This window comes from Struthio camelus, chromosome 32 (genome assembly GCF_040807025.1).
Source record: "Struthio camelus isolate bStrCam1 chromosome 32, bStrCam1.hap1, whole genome shotgun sequence".
In the NCBI taxonomy this organism is placed as follows: domain Eukaryota; kingdom Metazoa; phylum Chordata; class Aves; order Struthioniformes; family Struthionidae; genus Struthio; species Struthio camelus.
Window position 1 is genome coordinate 590,868 of NC_090973.1, and position 21,082 is coordinate 611,949.

The window sequence follows — 21,082 nt, forward strand, 5'->3', positions numbered from 1 at the left end:
CACAGCGAGGTGGAGCCCTGGGACCCACGGCGAGGAGGAGCCCCAGCTCTGCCCCACGGCGAGGCGGAGCCGTGGGACCCATGGCGAGGAGGAGCCCCAGCTCTGCCCCACGGCGAGGCGGAGCCCTGGGACCCATGGCGAGGAGGAGCCCCAGCTCTGGCGAGGAGGAGCCCCGGCTCTGCCCCACAGCGAGGCGGAGCCCTGGGACCCACGGCGAGGAGGAGCCCCGGCTCTGCCCCACGGCGAGGCGGAGCCCTGGGACCCATGGCGAGGAGGAGCCCCAGCTCTGGCGAGGAGGAGCCCCGGCTCTGCCCCACAGCGAGGCGGAGCCCTGGGACCCACGGCGAGGGGGAGCCCCAGCTCTGCCCCACAGCGAGGTGGAGCCCTGGGACCCACGGCGAGGAGGAGCCCCGGCTCTGCCCCACGGCGAGGCGGAGCCCTGGGACCCATGGCGAGGAGGAGCCCCGGCTCTGGCGAGGAGGAGCCCCGGCTCTGCCCCACAGCGAGGCGGAGCCCTGGGACCCACGGCGAGGAGGAGCCCCGGCTCTGCCCCACAGCGAGGCGGAGCCCTGGGACCCACGGCGAGGAGGAGCCCCGGCTCTGCCCCCTGGCAGGGCTGTGGGCGGAGCTAATAAATCCGTGCCCCCGCCCTTTGGTCTGACGTATCATTGGGGGCGGGGCTCTGCAGCGCCTAAGCCGTGGACTACATTTCCCGTCGCCCCCCGCGCGCGCCCGGAACTCCATTTCCCGTCGCCCCCCGCGCGCTCCTGTCACCCCACCCCCCTCCCCGGGCGGCGGCGCTGACGTCACTGCCGCCGCGCAGGCGCAGTCTCTGCGTGGCGCAGCTCGGCCCGGACAGCAGCAGCCGCCGCCGCCGCGTGCGAGTGAGGGGGGAGGCCGCGGTGGGGGGGGGAGCTGTGGGGCTGGGGGGTCTCGGGGGGCCGGCGGGAGCTGTGGGGCTGGGTGCGGGGGGGGGAGCGGGGGGGTCTAGGGACCGTCTGTGGGGCTGGACGGGCCATGGGGCTGAGCGGGGGGAGTAGCTGTGGGGCCGCGAGAGAGATCTGTGGGGCTGGGGGAGCTGTGGGGCTGGGGGGAGGAGCTGTGGGGCTCGAGGAGCTGTGGGGCTAGGAGATCTGTGGGGCTGAGGGATCTGTGGGGCTGAGGGATCTGTGGGGCCAGGGAATCTGTGGGGCTGGAGGGAGGATCTGTGGGGCCGGGGGATCTGTGGGGCTGGAGGGAGGATCTGTGGGGCTGGGGGATCTGTGGGGCCAGGGAATCTGTGGGGCTGGAGGGAGGATCTGTGGGGCTGGGGGATCTGTGGGGCCGGGGGATCTGTGGGGCCGGGGGGGGGAATCTGTGGGGTCGGGGATGAGGAACTGTGGGGCTGAGAGGGAGGAGCTGTGGGGCCGGGGGATCTGTGGGGCCGGGGGGAGGAGCTGTGGGGCCGGGAGATCTGTGGGGCTGGGGGATCTGTGGGGCCGGAGGGAGGAGCTGTGGGGCCGGGGGATCTGTGGGGCTGGGGGATCTGTAGGGCCGGGGGGGGGAATCTGTGGGGTCGGGGATGAGGAACTGTGGGGCTGAGAGGGAGGAGCTGTGGGGCTCGAGGAGCTGTGGGGCCGAGAGGAAGGATCTGTGGGGCTGGGGGATCTGTGGGGCCAGGTACAGGGGTAGCTGTGGGGTTAAGGAAGAGGATCTGTGGGGCTGGGGGATCTGTGGGGCCTGAGGGGCAGCATCTATGGGGCAGGCAGCGGCATCTGTGCCAGCTAATCACGGTTAAGAAAGACGGATGTGTGGGGCTGGGGCTGGGGCTGTAGGAAACACTGTGTGTGGGGCAAGCTGGGCTGGGGGGCAGGCCGTGGGGCAGGCTGGGCCGGGGGGCAGGCTGGGTGTGGGAGGTGGGCCAGGTCCCATGGGGCGGGATGCGTGGGGTGGGGCAGGGCTGTGGGGTGAGCTGGACGTTGTGGGGTGGGGCAGGGCCGTGGGGTGGGCTGAGCAGTGGGGGGTGGGTTGTGGGGCTAGGCAGGACTGTGTGGGGCTAGGCAGGAATGCGTGGGGCAGGCTGTGTGAAGGTGGTGTGGGGTGGGCTGTGGGGCTGCCGTGGGGCAGGCCTTGGTGGAGGCTACGGGGCAGGCTGGCGTGGGGCAGGGCCTCGTAGAGCCGGGGTGGCGTAGGCCACGGGATTGGTATGGGGCAGGCAGTGTGGGGCTGGTGTGGGACGGACTGTGGGGGGCAGTGTGGGGCAGAGGATGTGGGGCAGGCCGTGGGATTGGTGTGCGGCACAATGTGTGGGACAGGGCAGTGTGGGGCAGGGTATGGGGCAGGCTGTGTGGGGCTGGTGTGGGGCAGGCCATGTGGGGTGGGCCAGTGTGGGGCAGGTGGTGTGGGGCAGGCCGTGGGGCCAGTGTGGGGCAGGCGGTGTGGGGTGGGCTGTGGGGCTGGTGTGGGGCAGGCGGTGTGGGGCAGGCGGTGTGGGGCTGGTGTGAGGCAGGCGCCGTGGGGCAGGCGGTGTGGGGCTGGTGTGGGGCAGGCGGTGTGAGGCAGGCGGTGTGGGGCTGGTGTGAGGCAGGCGGTGTGGGGCAGGCGGTGTGGGGCTGGTGTGAGGCAGGCGCCGTGGGGCAGGCTGTGGGGCTGGTGTGGGGCAGGCGGTGTGGGGCAGGGGCTGTGCGGCAGGCGGTGTGGGGCAGGCTGTGGGGCTGGTGTGAGGCAGGCGGTGTGGGGCAGGGGCTGTGTGGCAGGCGGTGTGGGGCAGGCTGTGTGGCAGGCGGTGTGGGGCAGGCGGTGTGGGGCAGGCAGTGTGGGACTGGTGTGGGGCAGGCGGTGTGGGGCAGGCGGTGTGGGGCTGGTGTGAGGCAGGCGGTGTGGGGCAGGCGGTGTGAGGCAGGCTGTGGGGCAGGCGGTGTGGGGCAGGCGGTGTGGGGCTGGTGTGAGGCAGGCGCCGTGGGGCAGGCGGTGTGGGGCAGGCTGTGGGGCTGGTGTGGGGCAGGCGGTGTGGGGCTGGTGTGAGGCAGGCGGTGTGGGGCAGGCGGTGTGGGGCTGGTGTGAGGCAGGCGGTGTGGGGCAGGTGCCGTGGGGCAGGTGGTGTGGGGCAGGCTGTGGGGCTGGTGTGAGGCAGGCAGTGTGGGGCAGGCGGTGTGGGGCTGGTGTGAGGCAGGCGCCGTGGGGCAGGCGGTGTGGGGCTGGTGTGGGGCAGGTGGTGTGAGGCAGGCGGTGTGGGGCTGGTGTGGGGCAGGCGGTGTGGGGCAGGTGCTGTGGGGCAGGCGGTGTGGGGCTGGTGTGAGGCAGGCGGTGTGGGGCTGGTGTGGGGCAGGCGGTGTGGGGCTGGTGTGGGGCAGGCGGTGTGGGGCCAGCCCGGCTGACCCCCCCCGCCGCTCCCCCCCCCCCCAAGCCGCCGCCATGTCGCGCTTCTTCACCACGGGCTCGGACAGCGAGTCGGAGTCGTCGGTCTCGGGCGACGAGCTGGTGGCCAAACCGGCCGGCGGCAACTACAGCAAGTGAGCGGGGGCGGGCGGGCGCCGTGGGGCAGGCGGGCGCCGTGGGGCGGGGCGGGCGCCGTGGGGCGGGGCGGGCGCCGTGGGGCAGACGGGCGCCGTGGGGCGGGCGGGCGCCGTGGGGCCCAGCCCGCCCAGCCCGCCCGTCGCCCCGCAGGCCGCTGCTGCTCAGCGACGACGAGGAGGACACCAAGCGGGTGGTGCGCAGCGCCAAGGACAAGCGGTGAGCGCCGCGCCGGGGGGCCGCGCCGGGGGGCCGCGCCGTGGGGCCGCGCCGTGGGGCTGAGCCCGCCCCCCTCCCCCGCAGCTTCGAGGAGCTCACCAACCTCATCAAGACCATCCGCAACGCCATGAAGATCCGCGACGTCACCAAGTGCCTGGAGGAGTTTGAGCTGCTGGGCAAGGCCTACGGCAAGGCCAAGAGCATCGTGGACAAGGAGGGCGTCCCCCGCTTCTACGTGCGCATCCTGGCCGACCTCGAGGACTACCTCAACGAGGTGGGGCGGCGGGGCGGGGGGGGTGGGGGGGAGTGGGGGCGGCGCCGGCGGCTCTGCCCCACGGCGCCGCCTCGCCCCACAGCTCTGGGAGGACAAGGAGGGCAAGAAGAAGATGAACAAGAACAACGCCAAGGCGCTGAGCACCCTGCGCCAGAAGATCCGCAAGTACAACCGCGACTACGAGAGCCACATCGCCAGCTACAAGCAGGTGGGGCGGGCGCCGTGGGGCCGGCGCCGTGGGGCGGGCGCCGTGGGGCGGGCCCTCGGCGTCCGCCCGGCCCCGTGACCGCGTCGTGCCCCCCCCCCCCCGCCCGCAGAACCCGGAACAGTCGGCGGACGAGGACGAGGAGAAGAGGAGCCGGGACTCGGAGGGTGAGTGTGGGGCGGGGGGGGGGGGGGCGTGGGGCGGGGGGCCGCCATGACGCCCGCTCTGCCGCCCCGCCAGGCTCCACCTCGTCGTCGGAGGACGAGGACGACGAAGGCGTCAGCGCCGCCGTCTTCCTCAAGAAGAAGGAGTCGGGCGGCGACGGGCGCAGCCGCTTCTTCAAGAAGATGGACGTGAGTCGGCGCCCTTTTGGGGTGGGGGGTGGGGTTCCCAGCATGCTCTGGGGCACCCTGACCCCCGCCGCTTCGGCAGGCGGACGAAGACGAGGAAGAGGAGTCGGACGACGACGAGGACTGGGGCTCCTCCGACTCGGACACCGACTCGGAGTCGGACGAGGACGAAGGCAAATACACGTTGCTGGCGTCCAAGTTCCTCAAGAAGTGAGCGAGTCGCTCCCGCCGGACGCCTGGGCCCCTCGCCCGCCCGGCCGCCTGGGCCCTCACCCCCCGCGCCGTCACCCGCAGGGACGAGGACAAGAGAAGCGGCGAGAAGAAGCGGGAGGAGAAGGCCAAGAAGAAGCACGACCGCAAGGCGCGCAAGTACGAGGACGAGGACGAGGACAACGAGGGCGGCGAGTGGGAGAAGGTCAAGGGCGGCGTGCCGCTGGTCAAGGTGAGGCGCTATGGGGCGGGGGGGGGGCCGCGCCGTGGGGCCGCCGTGGGGCCGAGCCGCCCCCGCCCCGCTAATCCCCCCTGCCCGGCGGTGCGGCAGGAGAAGCCTAAGATGTTCGCCAAAGGCACGGAGATCAACCACGCCGTGGTGGTGAAGAAGCTCAACGAGATCCTGCAGGCTCGGGGCAAGAAGGGCACGGACCGGTGAGGCCGTGGGGCTGGGAGCTGTGGGGCTGGGAGCTGTGGGGCGGCGGCGCTGACGCCCCGGGGCGGGGCGGGGGGCCGCAGGGCGGCGCAGATCGAGCTGCTGCAGCTGCTGGTGAGCATCGCCAACGAGAACAACCTGGGCGTGGCGCTGGAGGTGAAGATCAAGTTCAACATCATCGCGTCGCTCTACGACTACAACCCCAACCTGGCCACCTACATGAAGGTGTGGGGCGGGGGGGGGCCGCGGCCGTGGGGCAGGCGTGGGGCGGGGGGCCTGACGGCGCGTCCCGCCGCCAGCCCGAGATGTGGCAGAAGTGCTTGGACTGCATCGAGGAGCTGCTGGACATCCTCTTCGCCAACCCGGACATCTTCATCGGCGAGAACATCGTGGAGGAGTCGGAGAACCTGTCCAACCCGGAGCAGGTGCCCGCTCGGGGTGGGGTGAGTTGGGGACCGTCCTGCCCCACGGCGCCGCTCACCCCGCACGCGTGTCGCCCGTACAGCCCTACCGCGTGCGCGGCTGCATCCTCACGCTGGTGGAGCGCATGGACGAGGAGTTCACCAAGATCATGCAGAACACGGACCCGCACTCGCAAGGTGAGCGGGCGGCCGGGCGGCCGGCCGGGCGGGGGCGCGCGCAACCGAAGCGGCGGCGCGACGCCCGTTTGCCGGCAGAGTACGTGGACCACCTGAAGGACGAGGGCCGGGTGTGCGGCATCATCGCCCGGCTCCAGCGCTACCTGCAGGAGAAGGGCACCACGGAGGAGCTGTGCCGCGTCTTCCTCCGCCGCGTCCTCCACACCTACTACAAGTTCGACTACAAGGCGCACCAGCGGCAGCGCGGCCCCGCCGGCGACTCCAAGGTGGGCGGGGACGCGGGCGGCGGGGCGGGGACGCCCCGGCCGGGTGTTGACCTCCTCCTCTTCCCCCCCGCGGGTGTCGCGGGCGCACAGTCGGAAGCGGATCAGGCGGAGAACGAGGGCGAGGACTCGGCGGCCCTCATGGAGCGCCTCTGCAAGTACATCTACGCCAAGGACCGCACGGACCGCATCCGCACCTGCGCCATCCTCTGCCACATCTACCACCACGCCCTGCACAGCCGCTGGTACCAGGCCCGCGACCTCATGCTCATGTCCCACCTGCAGGACAACATCCACCACGCCGACCCGCCCGTGCAGGTGTCCCCGCGTCCCCCCCCCCCCTTCGTCGCCTGCCCGCGCCGGCTCCTTGCGGCTCTCTCCCGTGTCGCTCCTTGTCGTCTCTCGGGTCCTTGCGGGTCCTTCGTGCTCCTCCCTGTCACCTCTCAGGTCCCTGTGGGTTGTCTAGGTTCCTCCTTGTCCTTCCCCAGGTCCTTGTGGGTCCTTCGTGGTCCTCCCTGTCACCTCTCAGGTCCCTGTGGGTTGTCTGGGTTCCTCCTTGTCCTTCCCCAGGTCCTTGTGGGTCCTTCGTGGTCCTCCTTGTCACCTCTCAGGTCCCTGTGGTTCTCTGGGTTCCTCCTTGTCCTTCCCCAGGTCCTTGCGGGTCCTTCGTGGTCCTCCCTGTCACCTCTCAGGTCCTTGTGGGTTGTCTAGGTTCCTCCTTGTCCTTCCCCAGGTCCTTGTGGGTCCTTTGTGGTCCTCCCTGTCACCTCTCAGGTCCCTGTGGTTCTCTGGGTTCCTCCTTGTCCTTCCCCAGGTCCTTGCGGGTCCTTCGTGGTCCTCCCTGTCACCTCTCAGGTCCTTGTGGGTTGTCTAGGTTCCTCCTTGTCCTTCCCCAGGTCCTTGTGGGTCCTTTGTGGTCCTCCCTGTCACCTCTCAGGTCCCTGTGGTTCTCTGGGTTCCTCCTTGTCCTTCCCCAGGTCCTTGCGGGTCCTTCGTGGTCCTCCCTGTCACCTCTCAGGTCCTTGTGGGTTGTCTAGGTTCCTCCTTGTCCTTCCCCAGGTCCTTGTGGGTCCTTTGTGGTCCTCCCTGTCACCTCTCAGGTCCCTGTGGTTCTCTGGGTTCCTCCTTGTCCTTCCCCAGGTCCTTGCGGGTCCTTCGTGGTCCTCCCTGTCACCTCTCAGGTCCTTGTGGGTTGTCTAGGTTCCTCCTTGTCCTTCCCCAGGTCCTTGTGGGTCCTTTGTGGTCCTCCCTGTCACCTCTCAGGTCCTTGTGGGTTGTCTGGGTTCCTCCTTGTCCTTCCCCAGGTCCTTGTGGGTCCTTCGTGGTCCTCCCTGTCACCTCTCAGGTCCCTGTGGGTTGTCTAGGTTCCTCCTTGTCCTTCCCCAGGTCCTTGTGGGTCCTTCATGTCCCTCCCTGTCACCTCTCAGGTCCTTGTGGGTTGTCTGGGTTCCTCCTTGTCCTTCCCCAGGTCCTTGTGGGTCCTTCGTGTCCCTCCCTGTCACCTCTCAGGTCCTTGTGGGTTCTCTAGGTTCCTCCTTGTCCTTCCCCAGGTCCTTGTGGGTCCTTCGTGGTCCTCCCTGTCACCTCTCAGGTCCTTGTGGGTTGTCTGGGTTCCTCCTTGTCCTTCCCCAGGTCCTTGTGGGTCCTTCGTGGTCCTCCCTGTCACCTCTCAGGTCCTTGTGGGTTGTCTGGGTTCCTCCTTGTCCTTCCCCAGGTCCTTGTGGGTCCTTCGTGGTCCTCCCTGTCACCTCTCAGGTCCTTGTGGGTTGTCTGGGTTCCTCCTTGTCCTTCCCCAGGTCCTTGTGGGTCCTTCGTGGTCCTCCCTGTCACCTCTCAGGTCCTTGTGGGTTGTCTAGGTTCCTCCTTGTCCTTCCCCAGGTCCTTGTGGGTCCTTTGTGGTCCTCCCTGTCACCTCTCAGGTCCTTGTGGGTTGTCTGGGTTCCTCCTTGTCCTTCCCCAGGTCCTTGTGGGTCCTTCGTGGTCCTCCCTGTCACCTCTCAGGTCCTTGTGGGTTGTCTGGGTTCCTCCTTGTCCTTCCCCAGGTCCTTGTGGGTCCTTCGTGGTCCTCCCTGTCACCTCTCAGGTCCCTGTGGGTTGTCTAGGTTCCTCCTTGTCCTTCCCCAGGTCCTTGTGGGTCCTTCATGTCCCTCCCTGTCACCTCTCAGGTCCTTGTGGGTTGTCTGGGTTCCTCCTTGTCCTTCCCCAGGTCCTTGTGGGTCCTTCGTGGTCCTCCCTGTCACCTCTCAGGTCCTTGTGGGTTGTCTAGGTTCCTCCTTGTCCTTCCCCAGGTCCTTGTGGGTCCTTCGTGGTCCTCCCTGTCACCTCTCAGGTCCCTGTGGTTCTCTGGGTTCCTCCTTGTCCTTCCCCAGGTCCTTGTGGGTCCTTCGTGGTCCTCCCTGTCACCTCTCAGGTCCTTGTGGGTTGTCTAGGTTCCTCCTTGTCCTTCCCCAGGTCCTTGTGGGTCCTTCGTGTCCCTCCCTGTCACCTCTCAGGTCCTTGTGGGTTCTCTAGGTTCCTCCTTGTCCTTCCCCAGGTCCTTGTGGGTCCTTCGTGGTCCTCCCTGTCACCTCTCAGGTCCTTGTGGGTTGTCTGGGTTCCTCCTTGTCCTTCCCCAGGTCCTTGTGGGTCCTTCGTGGTCCTCCCTGTCACCTCTCAGGTCCCTGTGGTTCTCTGGGTTCCTCCTTGTCCTTCCCCAGGTCCTTGTGGGTCCTTCCTGTTCCTCTTTGTTCCCCCCACCAATCCTCGTGGATCCTTCATGTTCCTTGCTGTCACCTCGCAGGTTCTTGTGGTCCTCTGGGTCCCTCCTTGTCCCTCCCCCAGGTCCTTGTGGACCCCTCGTGTCCCTCCTTGACCTCCCCCCAAGCCTCCCCACCCCCGCGCGCCCCGGCCCCTCTCACCCCGCGCCGCCCGGCAGATCCTGTACAACCGGACGATGGTGCAGCTGGGCATCTGCGCCTTCCGCGAGGGCATGATCAAGGACGCGCACAACGCGCTGCTGGACATCCAGTCGAGCGGGCGGGCCAAGGAGCTGCTGGGCCAGGGGCTGCTGATGCGCAGCCTGCAGGAGCGCAACGCCGAGCAGGAGAAGATCGAGAAGCGCCGCCAGGTGCCCTTCCACATGCACATCAACCTGGAGCTGCTCGAGTGCGTCTACCTGGTGTCGGCCATGCTGCTGGAGATCCCCTACATGGCGGCCCACGAGTTCGACGCCCGCCGCCGCATGATCAGCAAGCAGTTCCACCACCAGCTGCGCGTGGGCGAGCGCCAGCCCCTGCTGGGTGGGTCGCCGGCGGCCCCCCCGCCCCCCCTGCTGCCGTACACCCCCCCCCACCCCAACCCCGCTCACCCCGTCGCCGTCCCTCGCAGGGCCCCCCGAGTCCATGCGGGAGCACGTGGTGGCCGCCTCCAAGGCCATGAAGATGGGCGACTGGCGCACGTGCCACCGCTTCGTGGTCAACGAGAAAATGAACGGCAAGGTGTGGGACCTCTTCCCCGAGGCCGACAAAGTGCGCACCATGCTGGTCAGGTCTGTCTGGGGAAGGGCGGGGCTTGGAGGGAGAGGGCGGGGCTTGGAGGGCAGGGGGTGGGGCTTGCTGCCACTCCTCTGGCACCCCTCATTTTGTGGTGGTCCCCCCCCCCATAGGAAGATCCAGGAGGAGTCGCTCCGCACTTACCTGTTCACCTACAGCAGCGTCTACGACTCCATTAGGTGATGTTGGGCGGGGCTGGGGGCGGGGCCATGGGAAAGGGGCGGGGCTGGGGAGGCTGGAGGCGGGGCCACAGGGAGGGGGGAGCTGAGGAGGCTGGGGGTGGAGCTGGGGAAGGGGGCTGGAGGCAGGTGGGGTGGAGTCACAGGGGAGGGGGCGGGGCCTGGGAGAGGGTGGAGACAGGGAGGGGCAGGGGCCACATGTAGGGGTGGAGCCTGGGAGGAGGCAGAACCATGTAAGGGGCCAGGGAGTGGGTGGAGCCAGTTGGGGTTGGGCCATGGGGGGTGGAGCCACACATGGCAGCAGGGCCAGTGAGTGGGTGGAGCCAGGCTGGGGAGGGAGCCAGGGAGGGGCTGGAGCTTTGGAAGGGGTGGGGCCATGTCTGGGGGTGGAGCCTGGGAGGGGGGAGCCACATGTGGGGGTGGAGCCTGGGGGGCTGGAGCTTGGGAAGGGGAGGGGTCATGTATGAGGGTGGTGTCTGGGAGGGGGTGGAGCTGTGTGGGGGTGGAGCCACATGGGGTGGAGCCAAGGAGGGAGCAGAACCATATATGGGGTGGAGCCTGGGAGGGGGTGGAGGTTGGGAAGGGGTGGGGCCATGTATGAGGGTGGAACTGGGGAGGGGGTGGAGCTTGGGAAGGGGTGGGGCCATGTATGAGGGTGGAACTGGGGAGGGGGTGGAGCTTGGGAAGGGGCGGGGCCATGTATGAGGGTGGAACTGGGGAGGGGGTGGAGCTTGGGAAGGGGTGGGGCCATGTATGAGGGTGGAACTGGGCAGGGGGTGGAGCTTGGGAAGGGGTGGGGCCATGTAGCGGGGGTCTGGGAGGGGTGGAGCTTGGGAAGGGGTGGGGCCACACATGAGGATGGAACCTGGGAGGGGGTGGAGCCATGTATGGGGGGGTCTGGGAGGGGTGGGGCCATGTATGAGGGCGGGATCTGGAAGGGGTGGAGCTTGGGAAGGGGTGGGGCCATGTGTGAGGGTGGGGTCTGGGAGGGGGTGGAGCTACATGGGGGTGGAGCTTGGGAGGTAGAACCTTGGAGAGAGCAGTACCACGTATGGGGGCAGAGCCAGGGGGTGGAGCTAGGGATGGGGCGGAGCCTGGGAGGGGTGTGGCTGGGGGGCGTGGCCAGGGCTGACCCCTCCCTCCCCCCCCGACTCACCGCCAGCATGGAGATCCTGGCGGACATGTTCCAGCTGGACCTGCCCACGGTGCACAGCATCATCAGCAAGATGATCATCAACGAGGAGCTGATGGTGCGCGGGGCCGGGAGGTGGGGGGGGGGGGCAGGCGCCGTGGGGCGCGCCGTGGGGCAGCCCTGACCCCCGCCCCGGCCCCGGGCAGGCCTCGCTGGACCAGCCCACGCAGACGGTGATGATGCACCGCACGGAGCCCACGGCCCAGCAGAACCTGGCGCTGCAGCTGGCCGAGAAGCTGGGCAACCTGGTGGAGAACAACGAGCGCGTCTTCGACCACAAGCAGGGCTCCTACGGCGGCTACTTCCGCGGTGAGGCCTTCCCCCACCCCTGCCCCACGGCCTGCCCCACGGCCTGCCCCCCCCCCCGCCTCCTCACCTGCCTCTCGGGCCCCGCAGACCAGAAGGACGGCTACCGCAAGGGCGACGGCGGCTACCTGCGGCGCGGCGGCTACCGGCAGCAGGAGCGCGGCTCCTCCAACTACTGAGGCGCTCAATAAAAGAGGCGCCCGGCTCGGCTCGGCTCCGCTCGGCTCGGCTCGGCTCCGCTCTGCTCTGTGGGGCGCCGTGGGGGGCGGGTTTGGGGCCGGGAGGGGGCGGGTTTGGGTCCGGGAGGGGGCGGGTTCGGGGCCGGAGGGGGCGGGTTCGGGGCCGGAGGGGGCGGGTTCGGGGACGTGGGGGGCGGGATCGGGGCCGGAGGGGGCGGGTTTGGGGCCAGAGGGGGCGGGATCGGGGCCGGAGGGGGCGGGTTTGGGTCCGGGAGGGGGCGGGTTTGGGGCCGGGAGGGGGCGGGATCGGGGCCGGAGGGGGCGGGTTTGGGGCCGGAGGGGGCGGGATCGGGGCCGGAGGGGGCGGGTTTGGGGCCGGGAGGGGGCGGGATCGGGGCCGGAGGGGGCGGGTTCGGGGCCGGGAGGGGGCGGGTTTGGGGCCGGAGGGGGCGGGTTCGGGGCCGGAGGGGGCGGGTTTGGGGCCGGAGGGGGCGGGTTCGGGGCCGGAGGGGGCGGGATCGGGGACGTGGGGGGCGGGTTCGGGGCCGGAGGGGGCGGGTTCGGGGCCGGAGGGGGCGGGTTTGGGGCCGGAGGGGGCGGGTTTGGGTCCGGGAGGGGGCGGGTTCGGGGCCAGAGGGGGCGGGTTTGGGGCCGGAGGGGGCGGGTTTGGGTCCGGGAGGGGGCGGGTTTGGGGCCGGGAGGGGGCGGGTTCGGGGCCGGAGGGGGCGGGTTCGGGGCCGGAGGGGGCGGGTTTGGGGCCGGAGGGGGCGGGTTTGGGTCCGGGAGGGGGCGGGTTTGGGGCCGGAGGGGGCGGGTTCGGGGCCGGAGGGGGCGGGTTCGGGGCCGGAGGGGGCGGGTTCGGGGCCGGAGGGGGCGGGTTTGGGTCCGGGAGGGGGCGGGTTCGGGGCCAGAGGGGGCGGGTTTGGGGCCGGGAGGGGGCGGGTTCGGGGACGTGGGGGGCGGGATCAGGACCGGGAGGGGGCGGGTTTGGGGCCAGAGGGGGCGGGATCGGGGCCGGAGGGGGGCGGGTTCGGGGATGTGGGGGGCGGGTTTGGGGCCGGAGGGGGGCGGGTTCGGGGCCGGAGGGGGGCGGGATCGGGGCCGGGAGGGGGCGGGATCGAGGCCGGAGGGGGCGGGTTCGGGGCCGGAGGGGGCGGGATCGAGGCCGGAGGGGGCGGGATCGGGGCTGGAGGGGGCGGGATCGGGGCTGGAGGGGGCGGGATCGAGGCTGGAGGGGGCGGGATCGGGGCCGGGAGGGGGCGGGATCGAGGCCGGAGGGGGCGGGTTCGGGGCCGGAGGGGGCGGGATCGAGGCTGAAGGGGGCGGGATCGGGGCTGGAGGGGGCGGGATCGGGGCTGGAGGGGGCGGGATCGAGGCTGGAGGGGGCGGGATCGGGGCCGGGAGGGGGCGGGATCGGGGCCGGAGGGGGCGGGATCGGGGCCGGGAGGGGGCGGGTTTGGGGCCGAAGGGGGCCGGGATCGAGGCTGAAGGGGGCGGGATCGGGGCCGGGAGGGGGCGGGATCGGGGCCGGGAGGGGGCGGGATCGGGGCCGGAGGGGGCGGGATCGGGGCCGGGAGGGGGCGGGTTCGGGGCCGAAGGGGGCGGGATCGAGGCTGAAGGGGGCGGGTTTGGGGCCGGAGGGGGCGGGATCGGGGCCGGGAGGGGGCGGGTTCGGGGCCGAAGGGGGCGGGATCGGGGCCGAAGGGGGCGGGTTCGGGGCCGGAGGGGGCGGGATCGGGGCCGGGAGGGGGCGGGTTTGGGGCTGGAGGGGGCGGGTTCGGGGCCGGAGGGGGCGGGATCGGGGCCGGAGGGGGCGGGTTTGGGGCCGGAGGGGGCGGGATCGAGGCTGGAGGGGGCGGGATCGAGGCTGAAGGGGGCGGGATCGGGGCCGGAGGGGGCGGGATCGGGGCTGGAGGGGGCGGGATCGGGACCCCAGGTTAATCAGTGCAGCAGGGCCCGTTTTGGGGCCGAAAGGGGCGGTTTTGGGTCCCGAATGAATCAGTGTCAGTGGCCCGGACTTGGGGCCCCAGTGAATCAGAGTCCCAGGGGCGGGTTTGGGGCTGAAAGTGGCGGTTTTGGGTCCCGAATGAATCAGTGCAGCAGGGGCAGGTTTGGGGCCAAAGGGGGCGGATTCGGCACCGGAGCAAATCAGCACCGCGGGGGCCGATTCGGGGCCGAAGGGGGCGGATTCGGGACCCCGGGGTAATCAGCATCGCGGGGGCCGATTCGGGGGCCGATTCGAGGCCGAAGGGGGCGGATTTGGGACCCCGGGGTAATCAGCGTCGCGGGGGCCGATTCGGGGGCCGATTTGGGGCCGAAGGGGGCGGATTCGGGACCCCGGGGTAATCAGCGCCGCGGGGGCCGATTCGGGGGCCGATTCGGGGCCGAAGGGGGCGGATTCGGGACCCCGGGTTAATGAGCGCCACGGGGGCCGATTCGGGGGCCGATTCGAGGCCGAAGGGGGCGGATTCGGGACCCCGAGTTAATGAGCGCCACGGGGGCCGATTCGGGGGCCGATTCGGGGCCAAAGGGGGCGGATTCGGGACCCTGGGTTAATGAGCGCCACGGGGGCCGATTCGGGGGCCGATTCGGGGCCAAAGGGGGCGGATTCGGGACCCTGGGTTAATGAGCGCCACGGGGGCCGATTCGGGGGCCGATTCGGGGCCAAAGGGGGCGGATTCGGGACCCTGGGTTAATGAGCGCCACGGGGGCCGATTCGGGGGCCGATTCGGGACCCCGGGTTAATGAGTGCCGCGGGGGCCGATTCGGGGGCCGATTCGAGGCCGAAGGGGGCGGATTCAGGACCCCGAGTTAATGAGCGCCACGGGGGCCGATTCGGGGGCTGATTCGGGGCCGAAGGGGGCGGATTTGGGACCCCGGGTTAATGAGCGCCACGGGGGCCGATTCGGGGCCGAAGGGGGCCGATTCGGGACCCCGGGTTAATCAGTGCCGCGGGGGCCGATTCGGGGGCCGATTCAGGGCTGAAGGGGGCCGATTCGGGACCCCGGGTTAATCAGTGCCGCGGGGGCCGATTCGGGGGCCGATTCGGGGCTGAAGGGGGCCGATTCGGGACCCCGGGTTAATCAGCGCCGCGGGGGCCGATTCGGGGGCCGATTCGGGACCCCAGGTTAATGAGTGCCGCGGGGGCCGATTCGGGGGCCGATTCGGGACCCCGGGTTAATCAGTGCCGCGGGGGCCGATTCGGGGGCCGATTCGGGGCTGAAGGGGGCCGATTCGGGACCCCGGGTTAATCAGTGCCGCGGGGGCGGATTCGGGGGCCGATTCGGGGCCGAAGGGGGCCGATTCGGGACCCCGGGTTAATCAGCGCCGCGGGGGCCGATTCGGGGGCCGATTCGGGACCCCGGGTTAATCAGTGCCGCGGGGGCCGATTCGGGACTGGAGCGAACCGGCGCCGCGGGGGCCGATTCGGGGGCGGATTCGGGCCCCCGAGTTAATGAGTGCCGCGGGGGGAGGGGGGGGGGACCGATTTCACCGCGCGGCACCTGCGCCCGGCGGCGACCTTCGTCCGAGCGGCGGCGACGGGGGCGATGCTGGCTGGCGGCGGGGCGCGCTGGGCGCGGCGGGCGGCGGGCCGGGGGGCCGGCGGCTGTCCCCCTCCGGCGCACCTCGCCCCCTCGGACTTCGAAGACGGGGCGGCGTTCCGGCTGAAGAGCGGGCGGGAGCTGGCGCGGGCGCTGCTGGTGCTGCGTCTGTGCGCCGCGCCGGGGCTGGTGCGGCACGCCGGCACGGTGAGCGCCCCCCACCCCGCCGTCCTCCCCCCCCCCCGGCCCAGCCGCGTACCGCCGGGCGGCCGGCTGAGTCGGGGGGCCGCGCGCAGGTGCTGGCGGTGGGCCGGCGGGCGCTGGGGGCCCGGCTGTGGGGCGGGCTGCTGCGCGCCTCGCTCTACGGGCAGTTCGTGGGCGGCGGCAGCCCCGGGGAGCTGGCGGCGGCGGCGGGCCGCCTGCGGGCCCTGGGCCTGCGGCCCATGCTGGCGCTGCCGCTGGAGGACGCCGCCGGGCGGCAGCGGGAGGACGAGGACGGGTAGGTGGCGGGGGTGGGGGGCGGGGGGGGGGTCCCCACGGCGCCCACGCCCCGTCCCCAAACCGCCCGCCCGCAGGGAGAGGCGCTACGAGACCAACCTGGCAGCGGCGCTGGGCTGCGCCGAGCTGGCGGCCGCCACCGGTCCCCGCGCCATGATGCAGCTCAAGGTGACGGCCCTGATGAGCGCCCGGCTCTGCGTGAGTGACGGAGGGGACGTCGGGGGGGACGGGGGGGGACGCAGGCGGGCGGCGGGACCCCCCCCACCCACCGACACGTGTGTGTGTGTGTGTGTCCCCCCCCCGCGCTGCCGCAGGAGACGGTGTCGCAGCGGCTGGCCGAGCCGGGGACCCCCCTGAGCCCCGAGCGGCTGGCGGCCGTCATGGCCGGGGAGGTGAGTTGGGGGGGGGCGTCCCCTGTGTCACCCCCCCCTCCCGGCCCGTGGGGGTGTCCCCTGTCATCCCCGTCCCCCCCATAGGGGTGTCCTCTGTCCTCTGTGTCACCCCAACGGGGTGTCCCTTGTCCCCCCCCGTGTCATCCCTGTCCATCCCCATGGGGGGGTGTCCCCTGTCCCCATGTCACCCCCCATGGTGTCCCCTGTCCCCATGTCACCCCCCATGGCGTCCCCTGTCCCCCTGTCACCCCCCCATGGCGTCCCCTGTCCCCCCGTGTCATTCCTGTCCATCCCCATGGGGGTGTCCCCTGTCCCCATGTCACCCCCCATGGTGTCCCCTGTCCCCATGTCACCCCCCATGGTGTCCCCTGTCCCCGTCACCCCCCCATGGCGTCCCCTGTCCCCCCCGTGTCATTCCTGTCCATCCCCATGGGGGTGTCCCCTGTCCCCATGTCACCCCCCCATGGTGTCCCCTGTCCCCATGTCACCCCCCATGGCATCCCGTCCCCATGTCACCCCCCCATGGCGTCCCCTGTCCCCCCCGTGTCATCCCTGTCCATCCCCATGGGGGTGTCCCCTGTCGCCATGTCACCCCCCCGTGGCGTCCCCTGCCCCCATGTCACCCCCCTATGGCATCCCCTGTCCCCCCCGTGTCAGCCCCATCCCCATGGGGGTGTCCCCTGTCCCCATGTCACCCCCCATGGTGTCCCCTGTCCCCATGTCACCCCCCATGGCATCCCCTGTCCCCCTGTCACCCCCCCATGGTGTCCCCTGTCCCCCCCGTGTCAGCCCCATCCCCCTGGGGGTGTCCCCTGTCCCCGTGTCACCCCCCCATGGCGTCCCCTGTCCCCCCCGTGTCAGCCCCATCCCCCTGGGGGTGTCCCCTGTCCCCGTGTCACCCCCCCATGGCATCCCCTGTCCCCCCCGTGTCAGCCCCATCCCCATGGGGGTGTCCCCTGTCCCCATGTCACCCCCCATGGCATCCCGTCCCCCTGTCACCCCCCCATGGCGTCCCCTGTCCCCCCCGTGTCAGCCCCATCCCCATGGGGGTGTCCCCTGTCCCCATGTCACCCCCCATGGTGTCCCCTGTCCCCATGTCACCCCCCATGGCATCCCCTGTCCCCCTGTCACCCCCCCATGGTGTCCCCTGTCCCCCCCGTGTCAGCCCCATCCCCCTGGGGGTGTCCCCTGTCCCCGTGTCACCCCCCCATGGCGTCCCCTGTCCCCCCCGTGTCAGCCCCATCCCCCTGGGGGTGTCCCCTGTCCCCGTGTCACCCCCCCATGGCATCCCCTGTCCCCCCCGTGTCAGCCCCATCCCCATGGGGGTGTCCCCTGTCCCCATGTCACCCCCCCATGGCGTCCCCTGTCCCCCCCGGGGCATCCCCATCCCCATGGGGGTGTCCCCATCCCCCCCCATTGGGCAGGGGTCTCCCCCATCCCCTCCCCCCCGGCCACCGGGGGTGTCCCCCGTGTCACCCCCCCCCCCCTCCCCGAACCGCCGCAGGAGCCGACCTTCGCCTGCCTGAGCCCGGCCGAGAACCGGCACCTGGGGGCCGCCCTGCGCCGCCTCGACGCCGTCGCCCAGGTGAGGGGCTCGCCGCCTCCGCCCCGAAGAGGGCCGCAGGCGCGGTGGGGCGTGTGTGGGGGTCTCACCGCGCTCCGTCCCACCCCGGCAGCGGGCGGCGGACGGGGGCGTGCGGGTGCTGCTGGACGCCGAGCTGGCCCACCTGAACCCGGCGCTGAGCCTGGCGGCGCTGGCGCTGGCGGCGCGCCACAACGGGGCCGAGCCGTGGGTCTGGAACACCTACCAGGCCTACCTGCAGGTAGGGGGCGGGGTGCCCCCTCTGCCCCGAACCTCGGGGAGGAGGCGGCGGGAGGGGGGCGCCGCTCACGGCCCCAACCCCGGCGGCCCGCAGGACGGGCCGGCGCGGATGGCGGCCGACGCGGAGGCGGCGGCGGGCCGGGGGCTCTGCTTCGGCGTCAAGCTGGTGCGCGGCGCCTACCTGGAGCAGGAGCGGCGGCGGGCGCGCGAGCGGGGCGCCCCCGACCCGCTGCAGCCCACGCGCCAGCGCACCGACAGCAGGTAGCGGCGGGCGGGGGGGCGGGGGGGGGGGAGGGCCCGGCCGGACGCCTGGGCCCCCACCCCGGCCCGGCCGCCTCTCCCGCAGCTACCGCCGCTGCCTGGACCTGGGGCTGGAGCTGGCGGCGCGGCGCGGCCCCCGCTTCGGCCTCATGGTGGCCAGCCACAACGAGGAGTCGGTGCTGCACGCCGCCCGCAGGTGCGGCCCCCCCCCTGCCGAAAACCCGCTTCGCCCCCAAAACCCGCTTCGCCTCCCATCGTCCCCGTTGCTGCCCGCAAATAACCCCCCTATAGCCCCCGGCCCCCCCAACAACCCCGTTTCCCCCCCGAACAACCCCATTTCCCCCCACAAATAATCTCATTTCCCCCCACAAATAACCCCCCTTCCCCCCAACAACCCCCTTCCCCCCCAATAACTCCATTTCCCCGAAAAAACCCCGTTTCCCCCCCGAACAACCCCGTTTCCCCCCGCAAATAACTCCATTTCCCCCAAACAACCCCGTTTCCCCCCCAAACAACCCCGTTTCCCCCCGCAAATAACTCCATTTCCCCCCCAACAACCCCATTTCCCCCCAAACAATCCCATTACCCCCCACAAACAACCCGTTGCCACAACACCCCGTTTCCCCCCAACAACCCCGTTTCCCCCCACAAATAATCTCATTTCCCCCCCACAAATAACCCCCCTTCCCCCCAATAACCTCTTTTTCCCCCCCAATAACTCCATTTCCCCCCAAACAACCCCATTTCCCCCCGCAAATAACTCCATTTCCCCCCCAACAACTCCATTTCCCCCAAACAACCCCATTTCCCCCCAAACAACCCCATTTCCCCCCCACAAATAATCTCATTTCCCCCCCACAAATAACCCCCTTCCCCCCCAATAACCTCCTTCCCCCCCAATAACTCCATTTCCCCCCAAACAACCCCATTTCCCCCCCACAAATAATCTCATTTCCCCCCACAAATAACCCCCTTCCCCCCAATAACCTCCTTCCCCCCCAATAACTCCATTTCCCCCCAAACAACCCCATTTCCCCCCCACAAATAATCTCATTTCCCCCCACAAATAACCCCCCTTCCCCCCAACAACCCCCTTTCCCCCCCCAATAACTCCATTTCCCCCAAAAAACCCCATTTCCCCCCCGAACAACCCCGTTTCCCCCCGCAAATAACTCCATTTCCCCCCAAACAATCCCATTTCCCCCCACAAACAACCCCTGTTGCCACAACAACCCCGTTTCCCCCCACAAATAATCTCATTTCCCCCCCACAAATAACCCCCCTTCCCCCCAATAACCTCTTTTTCCCCCCCAATAACTCCATTTCCCCCCAAACAACCCCATTTCCCCCCGCAAATAACTCCATTTCCCCCCCAACAACTCCATTTCCCCCAAACAACCCCATTTCCCCCCAAACAACCCCATTTCCCCCCCACAAATAATCTCATTTCCCCCCCACAAATAACCCCCCTTCCCCCCCAATAACCTCCTTCCCCCCCAATAACTCCATTTCCCCCCAAACAACCCCATTTCCCCCCACAAATAATCTCATTTCCCCCCACAAATAACCCCCTTCCCCCCCAACAACCCCAGTTCCCCCCCAACAACCCCAGTTCCCCCCCAAAACAATCCCCTTTCCCCCCAATACCCCTCTTTCTCTCCACAAATAACCCCGTCGCCCCCACAAATAACCCCCGGCCGCCCAATAACCCCGTTTCCCCCCCCCGTGACACCCGTTCCCCCGACCGGCCTGCTCCCCACCCCGATAAGCCTGTTCCCTGCCCGAATACAGTCGTTTCCCCCCAAACAAACCCATTTTCCCCACATCGCCCTCTTCCCGTCACCCTGTTGCCCCCCAAATACGCCCCTTCTGCCCCAAACGCTCCCCGCCCTGCCGCTCCCCCCGTTTCCCCCAGGACTAACCCCTTTTCCCCTCAAAGGAGCCCTATGTCCCCTTAAACAGCCCCGCTTGCCCCCAAACAACCCCCGCTTTCCCCAATAAACTCCATTGCTTCCCACCAACCCCGTTCCCCCAAATAAACAACCCCGTTTTCTTGTTTTTCCCTCAAAGAAGCTGTTTCACCCCGAATCGCCCCCTTCTCCCAAGTCGCCCCTTTCTCCCCCCAAACCGCCCTGTTCCCCCTCAAATCGTCCCGTTTCCCCTCACCAAATAACCCTGTTTGCCCCCAAGCATCCCCTTTCCCTCTGCAGCCATCCCCGTTTCCCCATTAACCCCGTTTCTTCCCCCAAATCACCCCGTTTCCCCCCAAGCAACCCCATTTTTCTAAAAAAAAAGAGCTTCTCCAAACAAGTTCCCCCCAATAACCGTTTCCTCCCCCAATCACCCCCGTTTCTCCTTCCCAATCGCCCCGTTGCCTCCCCCAAACCGCCCCGTTTGCCCCCAAACCGCCCCGTTTGCCCCCAAACAACCCCGTTTCCCCCCAAACCGCCCCGTTTGCCCCCCGAACCGCCCCGGTTTCCCGCCCCCGCTCCCCGGGCCGGGCAGGATGGAGGAGCTGGGCATCCCCCCGGCCGGGCCCCAGCGTCTGCTTCGGGCAGCTGCTGGGCATGTGCGACCACGTCTCGCTGGCGCTGGGTAGGTGCCCCCCGCCTCCCCGTCCCCCCGCTCCTCCTCCCCTCGGCACCGTTTCCGCCCTTTCCCCCTCCCCAAAACCCGCCGCTCCCGGCAGGCCGGGCCGGCTACGCCGTGTACAAGTCGGTGCCGTACGGGGCGCCCGAGGAGGTGCTGCCCTACCTGGTGCGGCGGGCGCAGGAGAACCAGAGCGTGCTGCAGGGCGTCCGCCGGGAGCGGCAGCTGCTGCGCCGCGAGCTGCGCCGCCGCCTCCTGCGCCGGCCCTGAGCCGCCGCCGCCGCGAGCGAGCCGCCCCGGGGCTGCTGCGGGCCGCCAGGCTCCTCCAAGGGCCCTGGAGGAGCCGCTCCGGGGGCGCGAGGTGCCGGAAGAGCCGCCCCGGGGCTGCTCCGGGCCGCCAGGCTCCTCCAAGGGCCCTGGAGGAGCCGCTCCGGGGGCGCGAGGCGCCGGAAGAGCCGCCCCGGGGCTGCTCCGGGCCGCCAGGCTCCTCCAAGGGCCCTGGAGGAGCCGCTCCGGGGGCGCGAGGCGCCGGAAGAGCCGCCCC

The 21,082-nt window shown here is 70.5% G+C and overlaps 3 protein-coding genes across 4 annotated transcripts; 2 read left to right on the forward strand and 1 right to left on the reverse strand.

Annotated features, from left to right (window-relative positions):
• The first annotated feature begins 793 nt into the window (after positions 1 to 793).
• On the forward strand, positions 794 to 11,470 carry LOC138063573 (eukaryotic translation initiation factor 3 subunit C). 2 transcript variants are annotated; one of them, XM_068923213.1, is made up of 21 exons: positions 794 to 884; positions 3,386 to 3,491; positions 3,646 to 3,711; positions 3,796 to 3,985; positions 4,068 to 4,193; positions 4,303 to 4,357; positions 4,431 to 4,543; positions 4,623 to 4,750; positions 4,835 to 4,982; positions 5,082 to 5,185; positions 5,270 to 5,411; positions 5,486 to 5,611; positions 5,692 to 5,785; positions 5,864 to 6,051; positions 6,142 to 6,366; positions 8,963 to 9,326; positions 9,415 to 9,574; positions 9,692 to 9,757; positions 10,920 to 11,007; positions 11,096 to 11,258; positions 11,346 to 11,470. In XM_068923213.1, exons 2-21 carry the CDS (start codon positions 3,394 to 3,396, stop codon positions 11,432 to 11,434), a joined length of 2,733 nt encoding a protein of 910 aa, XP_068779314.1. In that variant the 5' UTR covers positions 794 to 884; positions 3,386 to 3,393; the 3' UTR covers positions 11,435 to 11,470. The 2 variants fall into 2 exon arrangements, with proteins under 2 accessions (XP_068779314.1, XP_068779316.1); XM_068923215.1 differs by having other exon boundaries at positions 5,088 to 5,185.
• An 80-nt stretch (positions 11,471 to 11,550) lies between these two features.
• Positions 11,551 to 12,486, reverse strand: LOC138063520 (uncharacterized; the record flags this gene model as incomplete). The annotated part of the gene is given in 5 exon segments (XM_068923134.1): positions 11,551 to 11,700; positions 11,742 to 11,813; positions 11,816 to 12,034; positions 12,036 to 12,449; positions 12,451 to 12,486. Coding segments are annotated over 5 exon segments (891 nt in total), but the record flags the coding sequence as incomplete, so codon positions are not given.
• Positions 12,487 to 14,965: 2,479 nt separating this feature from the next.
• PRODH2 (proline dehydrogenase 2) lies at positions 14,966 to 20,940 on the forward strand. The gene is given in 11 exon segments (XM_068923238.1): positions 14,966 to 15,183; positions 15,273 to 15,475; positions 15,552 to 15,672; positions 15,789 to 15,866; positions 17,371 to 17,451; positions 17,543 to 17,689; positions 17,783 to 17,949; positions 18,035 to 18,145; positions 20,455 to 20,473; positions 20,475 to 20,544; positions 20,639 to 20,940. Coding segments are annotated over 11 exon segments (1,368 nt in total). The 5' UTR covers positions 14,966 to 14,982; the 3' UTR covers positions 20,809 to 20,940.
• The last annotated feature ends 142 nt before the right edge of the window (positions 20,941 to 21,082 follow it).